At 44.6% G+C, this 21,048-nt stretch overlaps 1 protein-coding gene and 1 long non-coding RNA gene across 2 annotated transcripts; both read left to right on the top strand.

The window, feature by feature from the left end:
* The first annotated feature begins 14,417 nt into the window (after positions 1-14,417).
* On the top strand, positions 14,418-20,024 carry LOC127554223 (uncharacterized). The gene is made up of 3 exons (XR_007951917.1): positions 14,418-14,752; positions 15,025-15,078; positions 19,733-20,024. It is a non-coding gene; the product is annotated as an uncharacterized LOC127554223 (long non-coding RNA).
* LOC127544171 (IQ domain-containing protein F6-like) lies at positions 20,024-21,017 on the top strand. Its single transcript, XM_051970691.1, has 2 exons — positions 20,024-20,119; positions 20,301-21,017. The coding sequence occupies exons 1-2, from the start codon at positions 20,024-20,026 to the stop codon at positions 20,658-20,660; spliced, it is 456 nt and encodes a 151-aa protein (XP_051826651.1). The 3' UTR covers positions 20,661-21,017.
* The last annotated feature ends 31 nt before the right edge of the window (positions 21,018-21,048 follow it).

Genomic DNA, 21,048 nt, shown 5'->3' with positions numbered 1-21,048 from the left:
TGTGCTACATGACGTTACATACGTATGTGAAAGTCAGAAAACAAGCTACGTGAAGTCTAAAAGTGCTGCCTGAGGTCTGAGAGGAAAAGGTGATTAGTGACCGGGAAATCAGGCAAGGCTCCTTGGAGGAGGTGGTATTTAAGCTCGACTTTAAAAATTAGGAATTCAAGAGATAGGGAAAGGGGTGTGTATTTGTAGTGGACAGTCCCAGCCATAAGGGAAGGCACAAACTAAGTCAGGGAAGTAGGAAGCAAGTATACAGGATCCAACAGATACTCATGAGTGTCCCCGTGGCACAGTGCTAGGCACTCTGGTTATAAAGCTCAAAGAGCTATTCTACTGGAGCAGAGGAGGTGCAGACACAAGGGAGTAAATACAAATTAACACAGTTATTTGGGTGGGGATGAGGGGGTAACTAATAAACGGGGAAAGGATCAGAAACAGCCTTAGGTAGAAGGCGGCGTCTGAGCTCAACTCTGGGGAGTCAGGGATTCCAAGAGGCGAAGCGGAGGGGGGAGAGCGTTCCCATCGCCGAGACAATCTGTGCCAAAGCGTGGAAGTGGCAGAGAGGCTGCTCTTCAGGGGGAGCGATAAACAGTCCAGTTTGTCTGGAATGTAAGTTTCATGAGCGGGAATAACGTGAAATAATTCTGAAAAGACAGACATACTGTAAGGGTCTTTAAGTGTCAAACAGAGGAATTTGTGTCTTAGTCTAGAGAAGATGGAGATGTGCTGAAGCTTCTTGACATTATCAGACCTGTGCTTTAGAAATATCAGTTCGACAGCTGGGGAGAGGCTGGACCGGGGAGAGGAGAGGCTGGAAGCAGGGAGATCAATTAAGGAGGCTTTTGGTGTAGCCTAAGAGAGGGATGAAAGTCTGAACTGCATGTGAGTGGAGAGAAGAGGTCAGATGTGAGAGAGCGATCCATCAATAAACAAGCATTTATAAGTACCAGGATCTGGACGCTGATTGGATGGGGGCATGAGGCAAAGCCAAGAGGAGATAATAACTGCAAGGTGGTGAACTGGAAAGATTTGGAAGGATAATAGCACCCTTGATAGACATAATAAGAGGAGTGGATGGTATAGGGAGAAAGATATATTCTGTTTTGAACACATTGAGTTTAAGATGCCCATGGGATGGTGCAAGTCACAGAAGGAGCTAGGTTTTGGATTAGAAATATAAGGGCTGAAGGGAAAGTCAGGAACTATACAAGGCCGGGTCATGATCTATATAAGCAAAACTACAAAAACTTTCCACACAAATAAAGTCAGATCTAAGCAACTGGAAAAATATCAAGTGCTTCTTGGATAGGTTGAGCGAATATAATAATGACAATACTTCTTAAACTAATCTATGTATTTAGTGCAATACCAATCAAACTTCCAAGAAACTATTTTACTGAACTAGAAAAAATAAAATTCATCATCAAAAAAATAACAACAAAAGGTCAAGAATTTCAAAGGAATTAATGGAAACAAACAAAGAGTCAAACAAACAAAACAAGCAAATGAGGGTGGCCTAGCTGTACCAGATCTGAAACTATATTATAAAGCAGTGGTCATCAAAACCATTTGGTACTGGCTAAGAAATAGAGAAGTTGATCAGTGGAATAGGTTAGATTCAGAAGACAAATAGTATATGACTATAGTAATCCAGTGTTTGACAAACCCAAGGACCCCAGCTTTGGGGATAAGAATTCACTATTTGACAAAAACTGGTGGGAAAATTGGAAACTAGTATGGCAGAAACTAGGCATGGACCCACACTTAATACCATACACCAAGATAAGGTCAAAATGGGTTCATGACCTAAGCATAAAGAATGAGATTATAAATAAATTAGAGGAACACAGGATGAAGAACACCTCTCAGACCTGTGGAATAGGAAGGAATTTATGACCAAAGAAGAACTAGAGATCGTTATTGATCACAAAATAGATAATTTTCATTATATCAAGTTAAAAAGTTTTTGTATAAACAAAACTAATGCAGACAAAACTAGAAAGGAAACAATAAACTGGGAAAACATTTTTACATCCAAAGGATCTGATAAAGGCCTCATTTCCAAAATATATAGAGAATTGACTCAAATTTATAATATTTCAAGCCATTCTCCAATTGATAAATAATCAAAGGATATGAACAATTTTCAGATGAAGAAATTGAAACGATTTGTAGTCACATGAAAAGGTGCTCCAAATCACTATTGATCAGGGAAATGCAAATTAAGACAACCCTGGAATACCACTACACACCTATTAGATTGGCTTAGATGACAGGAAACGATAATGACAAATGTTGGAAAAAATGTTGGGAAAACTGGGACACTGATGCATTGTTGGTGGAATTGTGAACACATCCAGCCATTCTGGGGAGCAAGTTGGAACTATGCTCAAGAAGTTATCACACTGTGCATGCCCTTTGATCCAGCAGTGTTTCTACTGAGCTTATACCCCAAAGAAATACTAAAGAAGGGAAAGGGACCTGTATGTGCCAAAATGTTTATGGCAGCCCTGTTTGTAATGGCCAGAAATTGGAAACTGAGTGGAAGCCTACCCACCATTCCATAATTATGGAGTTAATATTCCATAACACTCATAAACCATAATTTATTCAGCCATTCTCCAATCAATGGGCATCCACTCAGTGGATTGTTCTGTAAGGAATGACCAGCAGGATGATTTCAGGGAGACCTGGAGAGACTTACATGAACTGATGCTGAGTGAAATGAACAGAACCAGGAGATCATTATACCCAGCAACAAGATTATATGATGATCAATTCTGATGGATGTAGCTCTCTTCAACAAGGAGAGGATTCAAATTTAAACCAGTCCCACTTGTTCAGTGATGAAGAGAGCCATCTACACCCAGAGAGAGAACTATGGGAGTTGAGTGTAGACCACAGCATAACATTCTCACTCTCTATTATTGTTTGCTTGCATTTTGTTTTCTTTCTCAATTTTTCTTTTCCTTCTTGATCTGATTTTTCTTGTGCAGCAAGACAATTGTATAAATATGTAAACATATATTGTATTTAACATGCACTTTAACATATTTAACATATATTGGTCTACCTGCCATCTAGGGGAGGGGGTGGGGGGAAGGAGGGAAAATTTGGAACAAAAGGTTTTGCGAGGGTCAATGTTGGAAAAATTACCCATGCATCTGTTTTGTAAATAAAAAGCTTTAATAAATTTTTTTAAAAAAAGAAATAGAAGGGCTGAAGATAGATAGATCTGGGAGTTGCTGGAATATAATTAACCCATGGGATTTGAAGGGCCACTGAGCGAAAATGTGGAGAATAAAAAGGGCCAAAGACAGAAATCTAACATATATCTGTGCTTAAGGAGAAGTATGAATGATGACCCAGCAGAAGAGTCTGAGAAGGTGTAGTGGGCCAAGTCGGAGATCCGAGTCATTAATCATGAAACCTAAGAGAAGTGAAGTATGTGCAAGAAGAGAGATTGTACTCCCTGCACTTAGCACAGTGTCTGGCACATAATGGGAGCTCAATAAATACTAGCTGCCTAATTAGCTTATCAACCGTGTGGAAACTGCAGAGAAGTCAAGAAGAATGAAAGAAGGAAATTAGCAATTAAAAAAAATCATTGATGATCCTGAAGACAGCAGTTTCATTTCAGTAGTGAGTCTGGAAGCCAGATGGCAAGATATTGAGAAGTGGGTGGGAGGTGAGGAAAGGGAAACAAAAAGTGTAGTCAGCTTTTTCTAAGCCTGTTAAAGAGAGGAAGAACACAGGATGATAGCTTGAGGGGATGGCAGGCTTAAGGGAAGAATTTTTTTTTAAATATAGGGTAGATTTGGGACATGTTTATAGGCAGCAGAGAATATAGAGAATAGATATTTACCATATAGTGAATAGATTAAATATTAGAAAATGAAAATGTTCTAAATATCAAGTTCCCCACAAAGGCAGAAGAGGATAGTTCATTTAAATCATGTCCAATTCTTCATGATCCCATTTGGGGTTTTCTTGGCAGATATACCGGAGTGGTTTGCCATTTCCTTCTCTGGTTCAGTTTACAGATGAGGAAACTGAGGCAAACAGAGTGAACTGAGCTAGTAAGTGTAAAAGGCCAGATTTGAACTCAGGAAAACGAGCTTTCCTGAATCCAGATCCAGTGCTCTGTACACTTCCTTACTTAGCTGCCCCTGATTTAATATACTCTAAAACAATAACAAAACCCCCCAAACAATACACAACTCCACCATTCCATACTCAGTCCTCTTGTGTAGTAACAAAACGGGCCTATTTTGTTCCTTTTTGATTTTCTTTCTTTTCTTCTGTATATTTCCTTGATGCTGTTTTCTTTCTGCATCTCTATCACTATCTGCCAAGGCATCCCTCCTGAAAAAAGCTCTCACCTCACAAGAGTCAAGCAAAGCGTTTCAGCACACCGGCCACATCCGACAATGTGTCTCCAGGTGTTTCCAGCCCATCTCCCCTCTGTCAAGGGACGCGTGCCCTCCTCCTCCTCAGGCTTTTGCGCTCATGATGTTCAGTGTAGGTGTAATCAGAGTTCTCTAGTCTTTCAAGGCTGTTTTCCTTTACATTCTTGTGGATCCCATGCTAATTGATCTCTGGGTTCTGTACATTTTATTCTTCCCAAATTTCTCTGAATTTTTCATCTTTGTCATTTCTTAAGATGTAATAACATGTGATTACATTTCATACATTACAGTGTGTTCAGCCATTACCCACTTGATGGGTACTCACTTTGTTTCCAATTCTTTGCCTCCACAAAAAGGGCTGCTCTCTCTATTTTTGCGTAGATGAATCTGTTTCCTCTGGTCTTTGAACTCTTCAGAGTATCTCTCTAGTGGTGGTATCTCTGGCTCAGGATATATACAGTTTCATGACTTTTGGAGTGTCATTCATTTCAAATAAGTTACCAGAACGGTTGAACTAGTTTAGGACTCCACCAACAACGGGTCCATGTACCCATTCAAACTTGTTCCTTCTCTGCCAGTCTGATGGATGTGAGCGTTTCAGATCCGGGCTGATTGGTCCTTTATTAGGAGTCATTTGGACCATCTTTCCTTGCTCACATTTCACTGTTGTTTGTACTCACTTTAGTTGTCAGGGTCTTGTGTGCTTGTCCTTATGCAGAATTCACTTACTGGAATAGTGGGGAAGGGGATAGTCTTCCTCCAGATCTCTGGGGTTACTTGGCTATGGGCTCTCTGGTTCTTCTTTCTTCTGATTATTGATCCACTTTTACTTCAAAAGGCACGCACCTCTCTGATGTCACACAAAGCACTCCACAGATTCTTTGTTACTGAAGTTTTTAATTTTCAAAACATATGAAAGGATAAATTTTTTAACATTGATCCTTGAAAAACCTTTCCTCTCCTCCCCCCCGCCCCCAGATGGCAAGCAGCCCAATGTATGTTAAACCTGGCAGAAATGTGTGTTAACTAGCGGGAGGGCCGGGAATCTCGGAGTCAGAGGGACCCGGGAAAGCCCGCGGCCCGGCCCTTCATGGCCCTAGCGGGAGGGCCGGGAATCTCGGAGGCAGAGGGACCCGGGAAAGCCCGCGGCCCGGCCCTTCATAGCCCTAGCGGGAGGGCCGGGAATCTCGGAGCCAGAGGGACCCGGGAAAGCCCGCGGCCCGGCCCTTTATAGCCCCACCGGGATCCCACCGAGGAGCCTCTGCTCCCAGACTCCCCGGAGGGGGTCCGAGGCAGCCTGGCGCTTTTCCCGACTGCTCTGCTTGTTAAGAAAGTTCTCTGGCCATTGTGACTACATTTTCCTCTTTGCAACTTCTTCCCAAGGGTAACAGCAACCAACACGCCCAGCACAGGCTCCAGACCGCCAGACCGGTTAGAGCCTGAAAAGGCAGCATCTTGGCGGCTGGGCAAGGAAGCCGAGGCGCCCCTCCCCCTCCCCCCGGGCCGCTGTCCTGGGCCGCCACCTGGTGGCCGCCGGTCACTTCGCTTCTCTCCAGGTCAGTGGTCCTCGGCCCAGGAAGCCGCATCCCTTTGTTGCTCCCTTCATTTCCCAGCAGAGCTTCTTCAGAAAGCTCAGTCTTGTGAAAGCCTGGCCCCGGCTCTCCGTCTTGGAGTCACGGTGACTGGTGCTGCCTGGGGGGTCCCTGGGCAGGCCCCCTGGCCCCGCCCACGTGCAGGGTCCCTGCAGAAGTCTCCCCACGTAACTCAGGGCAACAATGCCCACGCGGGACCCCCAGGAAACCCCCGAGCGCGCCAATGCCCCCCACTTCTGCCATGTCGCCCTTTTTTGCTGAGGCAGTTGGGGTTAAGTGACTTGCCCAGGGTCACGCAGCCGGGACGTGTCTGAGGTCAGATTTGAACTCGGGTCCTCCTGACTTCAGGGCTGGCGCTCCAGCTGCCCCCCCCAGCTGCCCCCCCCCCACTTCACAGAGGGACCTGTAGCTGTCGCCTCTTAGGGAGAGTGAATGACTTGCCCGAGGCAACAAAGGCAAGGGCGGGGAGGGTTTGAGCCCCTTCAGTCCCTAGAGCCCCGGCTCTTTCCCAGGGACCCAGAAGCCTCCGGGCTCACTGTCCCCCTAGGATTTGGACACCTGGTGGAAGAGAACTGAACCTGGAGCTGCCGGTGGGGCAGCCCCTTACATCCCGAGGCGTCCTGCTTTCCAAAGGGATGCATCCTTCTCCCAATGGCAGCTACCAGATGGCGCAGATGGCGCTGCCCGGGTAAGAAAGGAGATCAGACAATTCTGAGGGACGTGGCTCTTCCCAACAGCCAGGGGAGGCAGGCCAGTCCCAGCGGCCTTGTGATGGAGGGAGCCCTCCGCACCCAGACAGGGCTTTGGGGACTGAAAAGGGACCGCAACAGAGTCTTTTCACTCATTTTTGTTGCATTTTGTTTTCGTTCTCATTTTTTTTCCTTTTTGATCTGATTTTTCTTGTGCAACAAGATAATTATATAAATATGTATGCATATATTGGATTTAACATATATTAGCACATTTAACATATATTGGATTGCTTGCCATCTAGGGGGAATGGGAAAGATTGAAACACAAGGTTTTTCTTTTTCTTTTTTTTTTTTAATAATTTTTTTATTGACAGAACCCATGCCAGGGTAATTTTTACAGCATTATCCTTTGCATTCATTTCTGTTCCGATTTTTCCCCTCCCTCCCTCCACCCCTTCCCCGAGATGGCAAGAGTCCTTTACATGTTGAATGGGTTGCAGTGTATCCTAGATACAATATATGTGTGCAAAACCAAACAGTTCTCTTGTTGCACAGGGAGAATTGGATTCAGAAGGTATAAATAACCCGGGAGGAAAAACATAAATGCAAGCAGTTTATATTCATTTCCCAGTGTTCTTTCTCTGGGTGTAGCTGCTTCTGTCCATCCTTGATCAATTAAGGCTCTCTTTATCAAAGAGGTCCACTTCCATCAGAATACATCCTCAAACAGTATCATTGTTGAGGTATATAATGATCTCCTGGTTCTGCTCATTTCACTCAGCATCAGTCCATGTAAGTCTCGCCAGTCCTCTCTGTATTCATCCTGCTGGTCATTCCTTACAGAACAATAATATTCCATAACATTCATATACCACAATTTACCCAACCATTCTCCAATTGATGGGCATCCATTCATTTTCCAGCTTCTAGCCACTATAAACAGGGCTGCCACAAACATTTTGGCACATACAGGTCCCTTTCCTTTCTTTAGTATCTCTTTGGGGTATAAGCCTGGTAGTAGCACTGCTGGATCAAAGGGTATGCACAGTTTGATAACTTTTTGAGCATAGTTCCAAATTGCTCTCCAGAATGGCTGGATGTGTTCACAATTCCACCAACAATGTATCAGTGTCCCTGTTTTCCCACATCCCCTCCAACATTCCCCATTATCTTTCCCTGTCATTCTAGCCAATCTGAGAGGTGTGTAGTGGTATCTCAGAGTTGTCTTAATTTGCATTTCTCTGATTAATAATGATTTGGAGCATATTTTCATATGTCTATAAATAGTTTCAATTTCTTCGTCTGAGAATTGTCTGTTCATATCCTTTGACCATTTATCAAACACAAGGTTTTTCAAGAGTCAATGTTGAAAAATGATCCATGCATGTTTTGAAAATAAAAGACTTTAATTTTTTAAAAAAGATCAAAGGACCAAAGAGAGACCCCCAAGGAACATCCACAATAAGGGATTGGGGCAGGGGAAGACGGTGAGACCACAAAAGAAACCAAGTATTTAGGGAGAGGAGAACCAGCAGAATGTGGATACCTCCAAACCCAGAGGGAAGAGACTATCCAGGAGGAGGGGGTGCTAGAGAGGCGGCCCTCAGGTACATTTATCTTGGACTCCAAAGTTCTCCTCTCCATTACTGCCTCCCCCGGAGGCTGCAAGGTTATGAGGCTGCCTTTCCAAAGCATTCAGAACCTCTCCTCTCAGGCCAAGATGATTCCAACACTTAGAATCCTTTTCCATGATTTGATAAAGTCCTTAGTTTTATACTGAGTCTACTTTTAGAATTAAGAGACCTCATTACAGCTCTAGGGAATTTTCTGATTGGCTTAGAGATAGTCTGGGATAATAGAACTGACCAATGGCCCTAATGCAGTGCACCCAAGGGACAAATCCTAAAGTTTGCTTAGGGTTTTCTCCGGGCCTCGATCCTCTGGTCTCTAAATGAATTCCGTCTCACACCTCCCGACCATCCGCCTCTCTGGGAACTCTCAATATTTCACCACTGCTATCCAGTGAGCCAAGAAGGGGAAGGAGAGGGAGTTCTGAACCTCTTGGACCAGGTGGACTCAAGCATACTGTTCTTTGGTCCCGACCCAGCCATTAGTGAATCTCCGAGCAGGAGCTTCTTCTCTTACCTCCAAGACACCTACTATACTTAAGTAAAAGAAAAAAGGGGAAAAGAGAAGGCCAAAGGGGACTATAGGGTCCCTTTTATGTAGGCTAGAGCCATCCATCCTTTAGGAAGCACCAACAGACTTTATTGGACTTTACTGGAAGAGATAAAAGACTCTAGACTCCTCACCCTCCTGCAAGCGCAACATAACCAAAAAATGTCTTTGATCAGCTCCCTGAAACAATCAGAACTCTCCCCAAATCAATTTGGCTGCTGGAAGTAAAGGGCTCCCAGCTTTATGGGACAGACTGTCTGTAGCCCTTATTCTGACCCACAAAATGGAGCCCTTTGGGGGCTTTTCTTTGTCTTCAAACAAAGACTAGTCAACCATTTGCCAGGCATTTTGTAGAAAGTCTGTGTTTCTGCAACTGAATCTTTAAACCTATGTAGCTAAAGGAGGGAGATGCTGTTGACAGGAACATTGGCAGGGTGGGCAGGCTCGGGGGTGGGGGGTTAAGATTCTGTTTTAGACAAATTGAGGCCATAAGTTTTAGACAAAAAAGGAAGGAAAGATGGATCTGGCAGTACAGATTGGAGGGGGGAGACCGGAGGTGGGCGTTACAGTCAAGTTTATGAGGTCTGGAGAAAGGCCTGAAAACTATATCCTTCCACAGTGACCATATGTTTATTTCCAGTCCCACTTTCTCAGCCCACATGGTAGGCTGTGTCTGTGAAATACTTATTCAGTATTCTAGATTAACTGGAACTTCCCTGGGATTCCAGTTTAGACACCGGAGGATCTAGGCCTGGAGGATACCTTAAGTAAACTTTGGGATTTGTCCCTTGGGTGCCCTGGATTAGGGCCATTGGTCAGTTCTATTATCCCCAGGTTACCTCTAAGCCAATCAGAAAGCTGTCCAGGGGTATAATTAGGTTTCTTAAATTTAAGAATAGATTCAGAATATAAAATTAAGGACATTATCAAATCATGAAAAAGAATTGTAAAAGAGTTGGAATCATCCATGACCATCAGTAATGAGATAAACTTGGGAGGATTCTGGTTTTGTACATACTAGAGAGAGTTGATCACTCAAAAATTCTTGATAGTGATAGAAGATAAATTGATGACTTGATTCCTTTTCATGAAGAAAAGTCAGTTCCAAAAAGTGGAAGAATTCATGGGCACAGACTGACGAGGGAAGGAAAAAAAAGAATGCATGCTTCAGTCTCAAGCAGTACCGAATCTAAACCTGCCACAAAATAGCCCAAGCCAGGAAATCTTCTCGGGATGAGGTCCATGTTCCCCTGAAGGAGATTCAAGAAAAAGGCAGGATGAGATATCTACAGAAGTACTTAGCTACTAAGCCAGAAAAAATGGGGACCCTCCTGGGGAGCAGTAAAGGGGCAGCTCCGCTGACTGTCCCTACATTTATTTTTGCTTTTTTCGTAGTCAAGAGGCAAAGTTTATTGAAAGTAATTGTAACGCCATTGCAAAAGCAGGCTGGAATTCTAAGGGAATTTCAGCAGAGAAACAGAAACAAGGAGACACACTCATCCAGCTTTTTAGCACTGATATGCTCATTCTATGGCTCATGGGTAGGAAGGAATTTAGTTTTCATTGACCAGATTATTACTGTTGTCTCAGGAGTTTCCTCCACGGGATTATCCTGAGGCTAGAAACCATTAGAGAGTCAGCAGTGAATTGAGGAGTGGTCTTATTTAAAATCAGAATGTCCGTTCTCAGATTGGGAGCGTGGGAAGTCCTCGACTGCCCCCACATTTGTGCAGAATCTGAAGACTCTGAACCCTGACGTGTGCATGCAAATATTGGAAGGAGACACTGGCAGAGAGCAGAGTGTGCAAGAAGCATATGCAGGGATAGGATAGAAATCATTGGGTGAAAAAGGGAAACGACCATCACCTTGGGAATACAGGGAGAGGCTCTGCTCCAGAAGCTGGTAGGAGGAGCAGCAAAATCCACAGAAGCAGGTCAAATCAGAGTAAGTGAGTAAGGATCTGCAGGACCATGGATTTCTAGCGGGAAGGGATGGGGCAGGGGCAGGCACTGGTGGAAGGAAAGGAGAAGAAATGGAGGAAATGGCTTGTTGTGACATTAGATGGCGTGCTAGGCTTTCAGTCAGGAAGATCGGAGTTCTAATTCTACCTCAGACCATTACTGGCTGTGTGACCCTGCCTCGGTCGCCCTTAAGTGTGAATGCCTTCTGAGATGAATTTCAGGTTATCCTCACTTGTTTGTGGGCAGCTAGATGGCACGGTGGATAGAGTAGTGGGCTTAGAATCAAGAAGACTCATCTCCACAAGTTCAAATCCAGCTTCAGACACTTACTAGATGGATGACCCTGGGCAGGTCACAGTTTGCCTCAATTTCCTCGTCTGCAAAATGAAAAGGAAATGGCAAATCACTTCCATTATCTTCGCCAAGAAAACTCCAAATGAGATCACAGAGAATCAGAAAAGTCCCAAACAGCAAAGCTTGTTCATACACAGCTGTGTCTATGATCCTTCTGTCCCCTTTTCTATCCCACCAGACTGAGCTTTTTGACTTGGCCTTGTTTTTTGACTTTCTTTATATCCCCAAAGCTTAGCACAGTGGTATATAGTAGGTAGTTAATAAATGCTTGCTGACCTATCCCACAGGATTGTTGTAATGGCTAAATGAATGAATGTATGTACAGTGCTTTACAAATTTAAAGGGGTATATAAATGCTAGTTGTTACAGAGAAAATAGGCTCCAAATTGATCTTTGAGCTCATTGGATCATTGATCTACCTGGAAGATTATCTAGTCTGATTCCCTGTTTTTACAGATGAGGAAACAGAAGACCATAGATGCTAAGTGTCAGAGAGAGGATTTGGACTCCAGAGCGGTCGCTCTTTCCACTGCCACCCTCAAAGAATGAGGGGAGAGATGGCAAATCAGCAAAGGAGAAGTGTCAGAGAGAGGATTTGGACTCCAGAGCGGTCGCTCTTTCCACTGCTACCCTCAAAGAATGAGGGGAGAGATGGCAAATCAGCAAAGGAGAAGTGTCAGAGAGAGGATTTGGACTCCAGAGTGGTCGCTCTTTCCACTGCTACCCTCAAAGAATGAGGGGAGAGATGGCAAATCAGCAAAGGAGAAGTGTCAGAGAGAGGATTTGGACTCCAGAGCGGTCGCTCTTTCCACTGCTACCCTCAAAGAATGAGGGGAGAGATGGCAAATCAGCAAAGGAGAAGAGTCCTCCACCGATCATATAGATATAAGGACAGACTTCAAAGAAAACTTGTCAGAAATAGGATCAGGGCAAACATCATTCTGTTTAGGAGGACAAAAGATCGGGGAAGAATCCCACCAGCAGGACCTGGATGCTCATTGGGAAGTGAGAAATGCATTCAAGACAATACAAAGGTGCTATATTTCCAAATGGAACTTCGATAGGAATTCCGATTTAGGACAGGGAGCTTAGTCCCCCAGGACAGAAGTCACCCCAGATGCTAAAGGCACGAGGCTCCACGTCCTGGGACTCAAAATCTCATAGAGCAGTGACGGTGAAGATGGACAGCATGTGTTAGAGAATGGATCCAAAGTGATTCACTAAACCCCCGTCATTTTAGGAACCACATTCAAGGAAAATATCTTCACGGTCTATCCCAGGGCAGACGGAATGACAGGAATAGCAACATTTCCATATTTAGTATATCCTGATGGGTTGTGACCTAAATAGATGCTGTGGCTCTAGAACTGCACCCTCTGGACTGGACCAGCCCTCCAGAGCCTCTACCTCCCCATTTGTTCTGTATGGGAGTTAATCCACTAACCTGGGGCTGAGTGCCCCTGGACCACTGAGTAGGTGAATGAGGGCTATTTAGCAAGGCTGCCCAGACCACGCTTCCCACGTAGCCTGGCATACCGCCGTGCACTAACTCCGTCCCATCTTCATTTCCCCCTTGAGCTTTGGGAATGGTACTCAAATCACAACTACCTTGTTTCTGAAAAAGCCATGACAATTCTCCACCGATAGCTCAGCCCACCTTCCTTGTTGACTCCCTAGACCTTAGTAAAGTCCTTTCTCTCGTCACCAATGTTATTTCCCCTTATTAAAATATAAAGAGCAGCTTGATGGTGCAGTGGTTAGAACACCGGACTTAGATTCATTTAAATAAGTTCAAATATGGCTCAGATACTTAACCAGCTGTGTGATCTTGGGCAATTCACTTCTCTCTGCCTCAGTTTCCCCATCTTTTAAGAGAGAAGGAAATGGCAAACCACTCCACTCTTGCCAAGAAAACCTCAAAATAAGGTCATGAATTGTCAGATAACAATTGGAACATAAGCTCCCTTGAGAGAAGGGACTTTTTTGTATTTGCATCCTCAGTGTATTTTCATTTATTTATTCATTTCAGATGCAGCAACTACCTCCAGAATTAGTGTTGTTTGGAATTCCCTTTGACCTTTTTGAGATCATAGCAGGATACTGCAAAGCAGCAAGTCAGGAAGTGATTGATATCTGAATGCCAGATCTATGCATCTGTGGCAGCACTCATAGGATGATAGGGGCAAGCGGGGGCCTAATGCTGAGGGCATCTTATTTCAGTAGAATATCCTGGTAACTCTATAGGGCCTTAAAGATGAAAAGATTGGTAGAGAGAACCTCAGCAGGAGGATCCGTGTTTTCATTGCAAGGATGAGACGTGGGGTGTGTCTGAGAAGTAACTCACATAAAACATTTTTCTGACTTTCAATGTTTCCCAGAGGTCTGGGTTGATTCCTTGATGTGTGATAAAAGGCCCCAGAAGCCATCTGATATAATTGTTGTTCAATGATGTTAACAGAGTATAGCAGTTTAAAGATCTCTTAGAGGAATTCATAGAATGAAAAAGAATGAGTATGTGGGAACTACAAGACTGAATAAGAGGACTAATGTATCCAAAGTTCAAAATGTGGCAGATTCTTTGTTAAGACTGTTGCAAGACTGGAAGATGCAGAGGCTGGATCAGGAAAAGCCATTAATTTGGCAATTAAGAATACTGGTGACTTTGGAAAGAATACTTCTGGTGGAATGATAGGGTCAAAAGCCAGAATGTAAGAGGTTAAGAAGAGCGTGGAAGGAAAGTGGAGGATTCTATCATAGATCTTTTTCAGTTTAATATAAAGGACGGAAGATATGTAGGATGACAATTGGTAAGAGTGGATCCAGTGTTTTTTCAGGATGGAGGGGTCTTGGGTGCATGTAGGCAGTAGGGAAGGAATCAGTAGATAGAGATTAAAAATAAGTGATACAGTAGGGAAAACAGAGGGGACAATCAGAAGAAATGAGGTGGGATCACTTGAGTAAGTAGAGGATCCTGTTCTCCTTGGTGAGGAGTAAGGCCATGTCTTCACGAGACAGGGGTCACGAGAAGAGGATGAGTGATGGGAGATGAAGATGAAGGGAGGAGAGAGTTCTTGAATGCTTTATTGAAACCTAAGAAGTCTAGGAACCCTGCAATGAGCCATTAAACTCCATTTAAAGAAAGGGAATGGAGTTAGTGTGGCAATAGCCAGCCAGCTAATCTGTTTTTTTTTTTCTCAACTTTACAGAATCCTAAAGCCCCTTTAAAGGGGCTTTGGAATCAGGTGTCTTCTCCCTCCTCCCTTCCCCCCAGTCTGCACTCTGTATGGTCCTTGGAATGGATCTGATGTCCATCCAACCTGGGCCTTTGTTCTTCCAGAGTCTGACTCTAGTCAGAAGCTTCCTATTTCTTAAGAAGAGTGGGAAGAAGGGGAGGGAATTTGTTGTGATTAAGGACACAGCTGAGTTAATGCAAAGTCCCTAAGTCAGTAAGCCCTTATGACCTCATAGGTGTTAGCTAGCCCTCCTGCCTAGACCAGGTCACAGCTGTCAAAGCCGGTCAGAGGGAGACAGCTTCCAAACCATGGGAGGTCAAGTCTCTGTAAGGGCCAGGAAAGGGAGGGAGGGGGTGTGGGGTGGTAGCTTGGGATCTTGGAGATTCTGCTTCAGGTGGGAAGGGTGGCGGGAGGGAAAGATAAGATTGACCCAGAAGGGTAAGAGAACAGGAATCCTCTGGAGGTATCTAAGCCAATCTGGGGTCCAAGGGCCAGAGGCTAGTCCCCAGGAAGAATGGCCATTTAGTACCAACCTCTTCCAGTCTGCTTTTCTTAACTGTTCCCTTTCCTTCCTTCTCCTGCCCCATTTCTGGTACAGAAGAGTAGTAATGAATCTGAAAACGAATCTAACAACTTTGAAGAAAAACACACGGTAGGTGAAGGTTGGCTGTTTCCTTAGGGTGTTTGGGAGGGGGCAGAAATCGTCTCTCAGGCTGTGAATAACTCCTGTGGGGCCCAGAGCTCTGATGAGCACTTTCTATCTATCGGGGAGCTGTATTTGACTGTGGTTTGGAAGATGGCAGAGGGAGAGCTAGCAAGGCTTGAATGATCAGATCAGGTGGGGAGCGGAAAATGAGAGGGTAGGGATTTGGAAGGGCCTGGGAACAGGATGGAGACTAGAGAGGAGCCCATGGGACCTAATATGAGAACCGTAATCCTCCTCTGGTAAGTTAGAAGAACCAGGTAAATGGGAGATTTTTGCCAACGCAGGAGGAAAGGCCATCCCAAGTGGTCCCTCCTGTTAAGCTCTGCCCCATTTCCTGCGGCAGACACAGATGGACTCTGTGAGCCCAAAGATGTGGGCATGGTGGTAGGGAATGTTGGGGCGACGGGCACTGCTGTGTGTGTCCCTCCAAGCCCGGGCCATGCAGTGCTGCTGCTGCTGTGCACGCCCACAGAAGTGGGTCCTGCTGAAGCTCCATGGCTGGTCCCCATCCCCTGGGGTTCTGCCCAACACACCACCACCTGCCTCACCCAGTTTTGCCAGCAGTACTCCTCTCAGGGATTGGCATTTGACACCAAAATTCTAATGGTTTGAGGAGCTGGTGGGACTGTGGGGGGAGCACTAGCCCTTCCCTGCCCAATAAAGGACATCCTCAGGCCCACCCTGTCTCCTTCACTGACTCTTCTTTCCCTCCAAACGTAGACCCGACCCCAAGTCTTTTCTGTCTCCTTGCCTTCTACCTGGTGTTCTCATCTGCTCCCCTGGCACCAGTTACAATGTCGATGCAGACCGCCCTGGCAGAGCATCTCCAAGCACGGACGCCTCTGGTCAGGGCTGCTTGATGTTTTTATCAGTAATCTGCAGGCGAGCACTCCTGAGAATTTTCAGACGTCAGCAATGGGAGTAAAGGCTGACAGGTTGCATGACGAGTCAGTGTCCCAAAAGAACCCAACAGGCTGCAATGGGCTGAACTGATTAAGATGAAGTGTCTAACAGTGACAAAACCAGATGCTTTGGTTCAAAAAATCAAGTGCTCAAGTCCAAAAATTGATGGAGCTCTTGATGGACTACAATAAGGGGGCTTGGCAACCACAAGCTTATCACATTTTGTGCTGCCCTGAGACATGTTTAGAACATAAAAGCTAAAGCCCCAATGTCCTTGTCTGATTGGGGTAATGGGGGAAACCCACTCTGGAACATTCCATTCAGTTCTTCAAGTTGTTTTAGGAAGAGAGCACTGATGAGATGGAGACCATGATGGGGAAGGATCTGGACTCAATACTATAAAAGAATCAGCTGAAAGAGCTCAAGATGTTTAACTTGAAGAAGAGAGAAAGTTTTGCAAAGAAGGCTAGCAGAAGCACGGATGACAGTCATTCTTTAAGAATTTGGAGAGCTAACACGAGGAAAAGAGAATAATGGATGGAAATCTGAGGCAGATTTTAGCTCGGTATAAGGGAAAACTTCCTAATCATTAGAATGATCAAAAAGTGAACCAGCTATCTTAAGTTCTCTCTTTCTTAAAGACTTAAGCTAAAGCCTTCAGACTCTTATCAGAATATTTCAGAGGTGGTTAAAGCACTGGGTTTGGAGTCACAAACACTGGAGTCCAAATGCTACTTTAGGTACTAAGAACCCTTAGTTCCTAAACTGTAAAAAGAAGGGACTGGATTTATGGGCCTTCCAGCTCTAGACTTATGTCTCTCCCAACTGATTCTAACTGCCAGGTGATTTCTAGCCTTGAACATGTCTCCTGAAGTTCCAGATTGTCTCAAACTAACAAGATACACGCCCATTTCAGTGTGTCACTGGCACCCCAAAGTCATGAACTAGCTTTCTTCCACTTTATTTCTGGAGCTGGTAGCATCCCTATCCTTCTCAACTCTCCAAAGACCTTCCTCAGACTCCTTCACTCCCATATCCAATCTTCTTCCCAAGTCCTGGCGATTCCTGCCTCCATATCCCTCGCATCCAGATCCTTGAATATCACTAATCTTGTGCAAGCCTTTGTCACTTTACATTTAACTGGTCACTGTTTTAGGTACAGGAAATATTTAACACTTGGTCAGAAAGAAATCTCAAGGGACCCATGCTAGTACTGGGCACAGAATTGGATGCCACTTGACACTTGTCACCAATAACCAAATTCTAGATCACTCTCATGAGGAGAAGCAGGGGCTCTACCTGGCTAAGGAGCAAAGTACAGGCCTGAAGAGCTGTGACCAAACTTCTCACATCACCTACTGAACTCAGATCAAGTTATGAAAGTAGGAGGACATCATAGAAGTTCAGGTCAATTGTCCCTACCCTAGAGGTGAGCAGAATTCAATTTTTAATATCAAGCCCAAATTCAAGATTTAGGATGAGAAAATGAGCAAACAACAAAAAAACCTGATCATTAAAAGTGACAGGGAGGCTCAAAACAAAAACTCAGAAGGCAATGACCTGAAAATATATACAAAGACAAGACTTTGGAGGGGAGGACAGGGTGGAATGCAGACCAAACAAAAGCCCAATAAGAATTCCTATAAAAGCTAAAGAGATAAAAGAACAACAAAAAAAGGTGATTTTAAAAATAAAATGTGAGTGATAGAGCAAACTTGGGGAAAAAATGAAAACTATGCAAGAAAATTGTGAAAACAGCTTAGTAAAAGGCACAAAAAATACTGAAGAAAATAACCCCTTAAAAATAACTGGCTGAATGGTAAAAGAGTTGTACAAAACATTACTAAATAACTCCTTAAAAATTAGAATTGGTCAAGGGGAGCTAATAATTACAAGAGATATCAAGAAATAATAAAACGAAGTCAAAAGAATGGGAAAAAATTGAAAAGAACTGAAATAATTCATAGGAAAAACAACTGGGAAGGAAAAAATCAAGAGGAGATAATTTAATGGATTACCTGAAAATCATGATCCCAAAAAAAAAACCCCAACACCCCAGCCTGGATATGGTATTTCAAGAAATTACACGCAAAAGCTGCCCAGATATCCTAAAACCAAAGGGCAAAGTAGAAATCAAAAAGATCCACTGATCACCTCCTAAAAAAGATCCCAAAATGAAAACACCTAGGAATGTTATAGCCAAAATTCAGAGCTCCCTGGTCAAAGAGAAAATCCTAAAAATAGCCAGAAAAAGTTAGAATACCATGTAGCCACAGTCCAGGATAACAATTACCACTATGAAGGAGTGGAAGACTTCTGGTCTATGCTATTCCCGGCAGCAAACAACCTAGAATAACCTATCTGGCAAAATTGAGAATAATCCTTCAGGAGAAAAATGAATATTTAATGAAATAAAGAACTTGAAAGATGCTTGAGAAATCATAAGAGACTTATTAATGATAAACTATTTACATTCCCAAATGGGAAGATGATACAGGTAAACCCTTAATATTAATCAGTAAGGTCATTAGGTGTCTACTTAAAAGACACAGATATGAATCTATTATGTTAGGATTTTCTCAAAAAAAGAAGAGCAAGAAAGAATGATGCACTGAGAGAAGGGGAAAGGGAGAGGAAGAATGGGAAAAAATCATCTCACATAAAAAGAGACACACAAAGAATGGACAACACCTGAGTCTTACTCATCTGAACTAGTTTGATGAAAGAGTATATAACATTCACAATTGAGTATAGAAATTTTCCTTATTTAACAAAGAAGAGATTAAGAGAAAGTATGGAGTGATAAGAGAGGGTAAATTTAGGGAGGCACAATAAATAATTGAGGGGAAAGGTGAAAAACTGGATCATAGATGTAAGAGTCAAATTCATGGAGTTAGATCAGCAAACTATCAAGCAAACGATCAATGATTTGTTCCAAATCTAAAGTGCCAAGGAAAGAATTTGTACCCATCACTTCTTTTACATCATGCTATCTCTTATTATGTGAATAAGAACTGAAAAAAAAAAAAAACTGGAAAAATATACAGAAAAGTAAAATAGTGTTTATATGTGGATACAAAAACATAGGATACCAACTCTTTCTGAACTATTCAAGTGAACATGCACATTTTTAAGGTTTTAGTGAGGGTACTCCCTCTTTAGCAGTGTGCACTGCTATCCACTCACACCACCTTATCCGTTATTATTGCTGTTCACAACTTCCAAAAACCCTCCATGGAGGAGCTATGCAACATCCACATTCTGGGGAGTATCAATGCAGCATTTGGATGGTCTTTCACATGCTATCTGCCTCTTTTCTGAGGCTCCTTTTCCTGAGGAACTCTTAAACCCAATTTTCAATATGCTGCAGTAACACCCGCCATGTATGTCTCCATTGCCTTGAGCTCCCCAAATTAATTTGGGGTATTCCATATTATGTAGAGGATTATTGGAAATCTGCTTTTGTTCAAAGGTAGGTTTTATGTCTGTCAGGGGGCAAATTTAAGATGATCAGAAGGCTCCTCAATGTAATTAAATCGACCTACTCTTCTTTTGAATTTGGGTCTAGTTTACCGTCCATCTACAATGCCTAATGAAGACACACGTGCTGACAGGCTGACATAAAGGGCCACGTTTCCAGCTGCACGTTGTTTTTTTCATCTTGGTGCACTTGTTTTCTTTCCTATTGAATTGTTAGGCTGATCACTTTTGAATGGGAATGAATTTCATGGAGGGGGTCCAGACTCTGGGGCTTGATGCAATCAACAAAATGTCATCTGAAAATAAAGGCATTTGGAGGAGCTCGGGAGCCTGTGAAGAACCCTTCTTCCATTCCAGCCGCCTAAGACGCTCCGTGGCGGAGGCCAGCGCTCGGTTTTAAGCCGCTTTAAGCTTCGCGTGCTGTACAGAACGGGAGAACGGCTGAACCAAGTTCTCTCTCTGGTTTCATTTATCAAAGACTTCTTAAAAATTTATCGTCACCCACCAAATGAGCACAGGGCTCTTGTTTCATTTTGGCCGGGGGGAGAGTGGAACGTTTTCTGTGGAGCCTCCAAGGCCCCCCTCTGGTAAGGGGGACAGCCAGGCCTGACCCGGACCACGTGGGGCTCAGATAAAGGGGTGACAGGAGTCAGGGAAGGTTTAAGGTTATTATCAGAGGGCGGAGCTCCGGGACAGGGAGGGTGCAGACAGAGACACAGGCTAAGCGAGGACAGGGGATTGGCTGGGGGCTGAGTGGGCTTTTGTCCTGCTCCACTCTGGCCTAGGACAAGGCAGCCATCAAGATCCAGGCCTGGTGGCGGGGGACCCTAGTGCGACGGACCCTGCTGCACGCGGCCCTCTGCGCCTGGATCATCCAGGCCTGGTGGCGGGTGGCTCACACGCGGTTATTAGAGCAGCGGCGGCGGACAGCGCTGCAGCTCTACACGAGGCGGGAGTGGGCCGCGGTGAAGCTTCAGGCCGTGGTCCGCATGTGGCGTGTGCGACGGCGTTACCTGAGGGCTCGGGCCGCTGCTCGCCTGATCCAGATGCGCTGGCGCAACTGCCTGACCCGTGGGCTCATGCGTGGCCGCTACCAGGTCATGGCTGGCGGCCTGGCACTGGACATGAAGGTCTTAATTGCTTAGGGCCCAGTGGGTCCTCCCTAATAAAGGATTTTGGTGGGTCTGACCTGACCTCTTCCCTCCTCGGGCCCTGACTGGCTGAGGGACTTGGGCAAGGGCCCTGCTACCTGTCTCCCTCAGTTTCCTCGTCTGTAAAACCGGAGACTACGATGGCAGCTACCTCCCAGGGTTGTGGGGATGGACAAGATAACAGACATAGAGCCCGCTGCAAGCCGGACGTGCTCTCTAACCGGGACCACGCTCGCTCTCTGGCTCTCTCCAGCTGCTCTGTGTCCGACACCGTCTCCGTCCGTCCCGTTCCCGCGGCTGGGAAACCGCTTCCACTCCCGGGCCTCCCCAGAGACGTCCCGGGGGGACAGGGACGAGAGCTGGGCGCCAGGCCCCACATCCC

Source organism: Antechinus flavipes, chromosome 1 (assembly GCF_016432865.1).
Source record: "Antechinus flavipes isolate AdamAnt ecotype Samford, QLD, Australia chromosome 1, AdamAnt_v2, whole genome shotgun sequence".
Classification (NCBI taxonomy): domain Eukaryota; kingdom Metazoa; phylum Chordata; class Mammalia; order Dasyuromorphia; family Dasyuridae; genus Antechinus; species Antechinus flavipes.
This window is presented reverse-complemented; position numbering and strand designations above follow the sequence as displayed.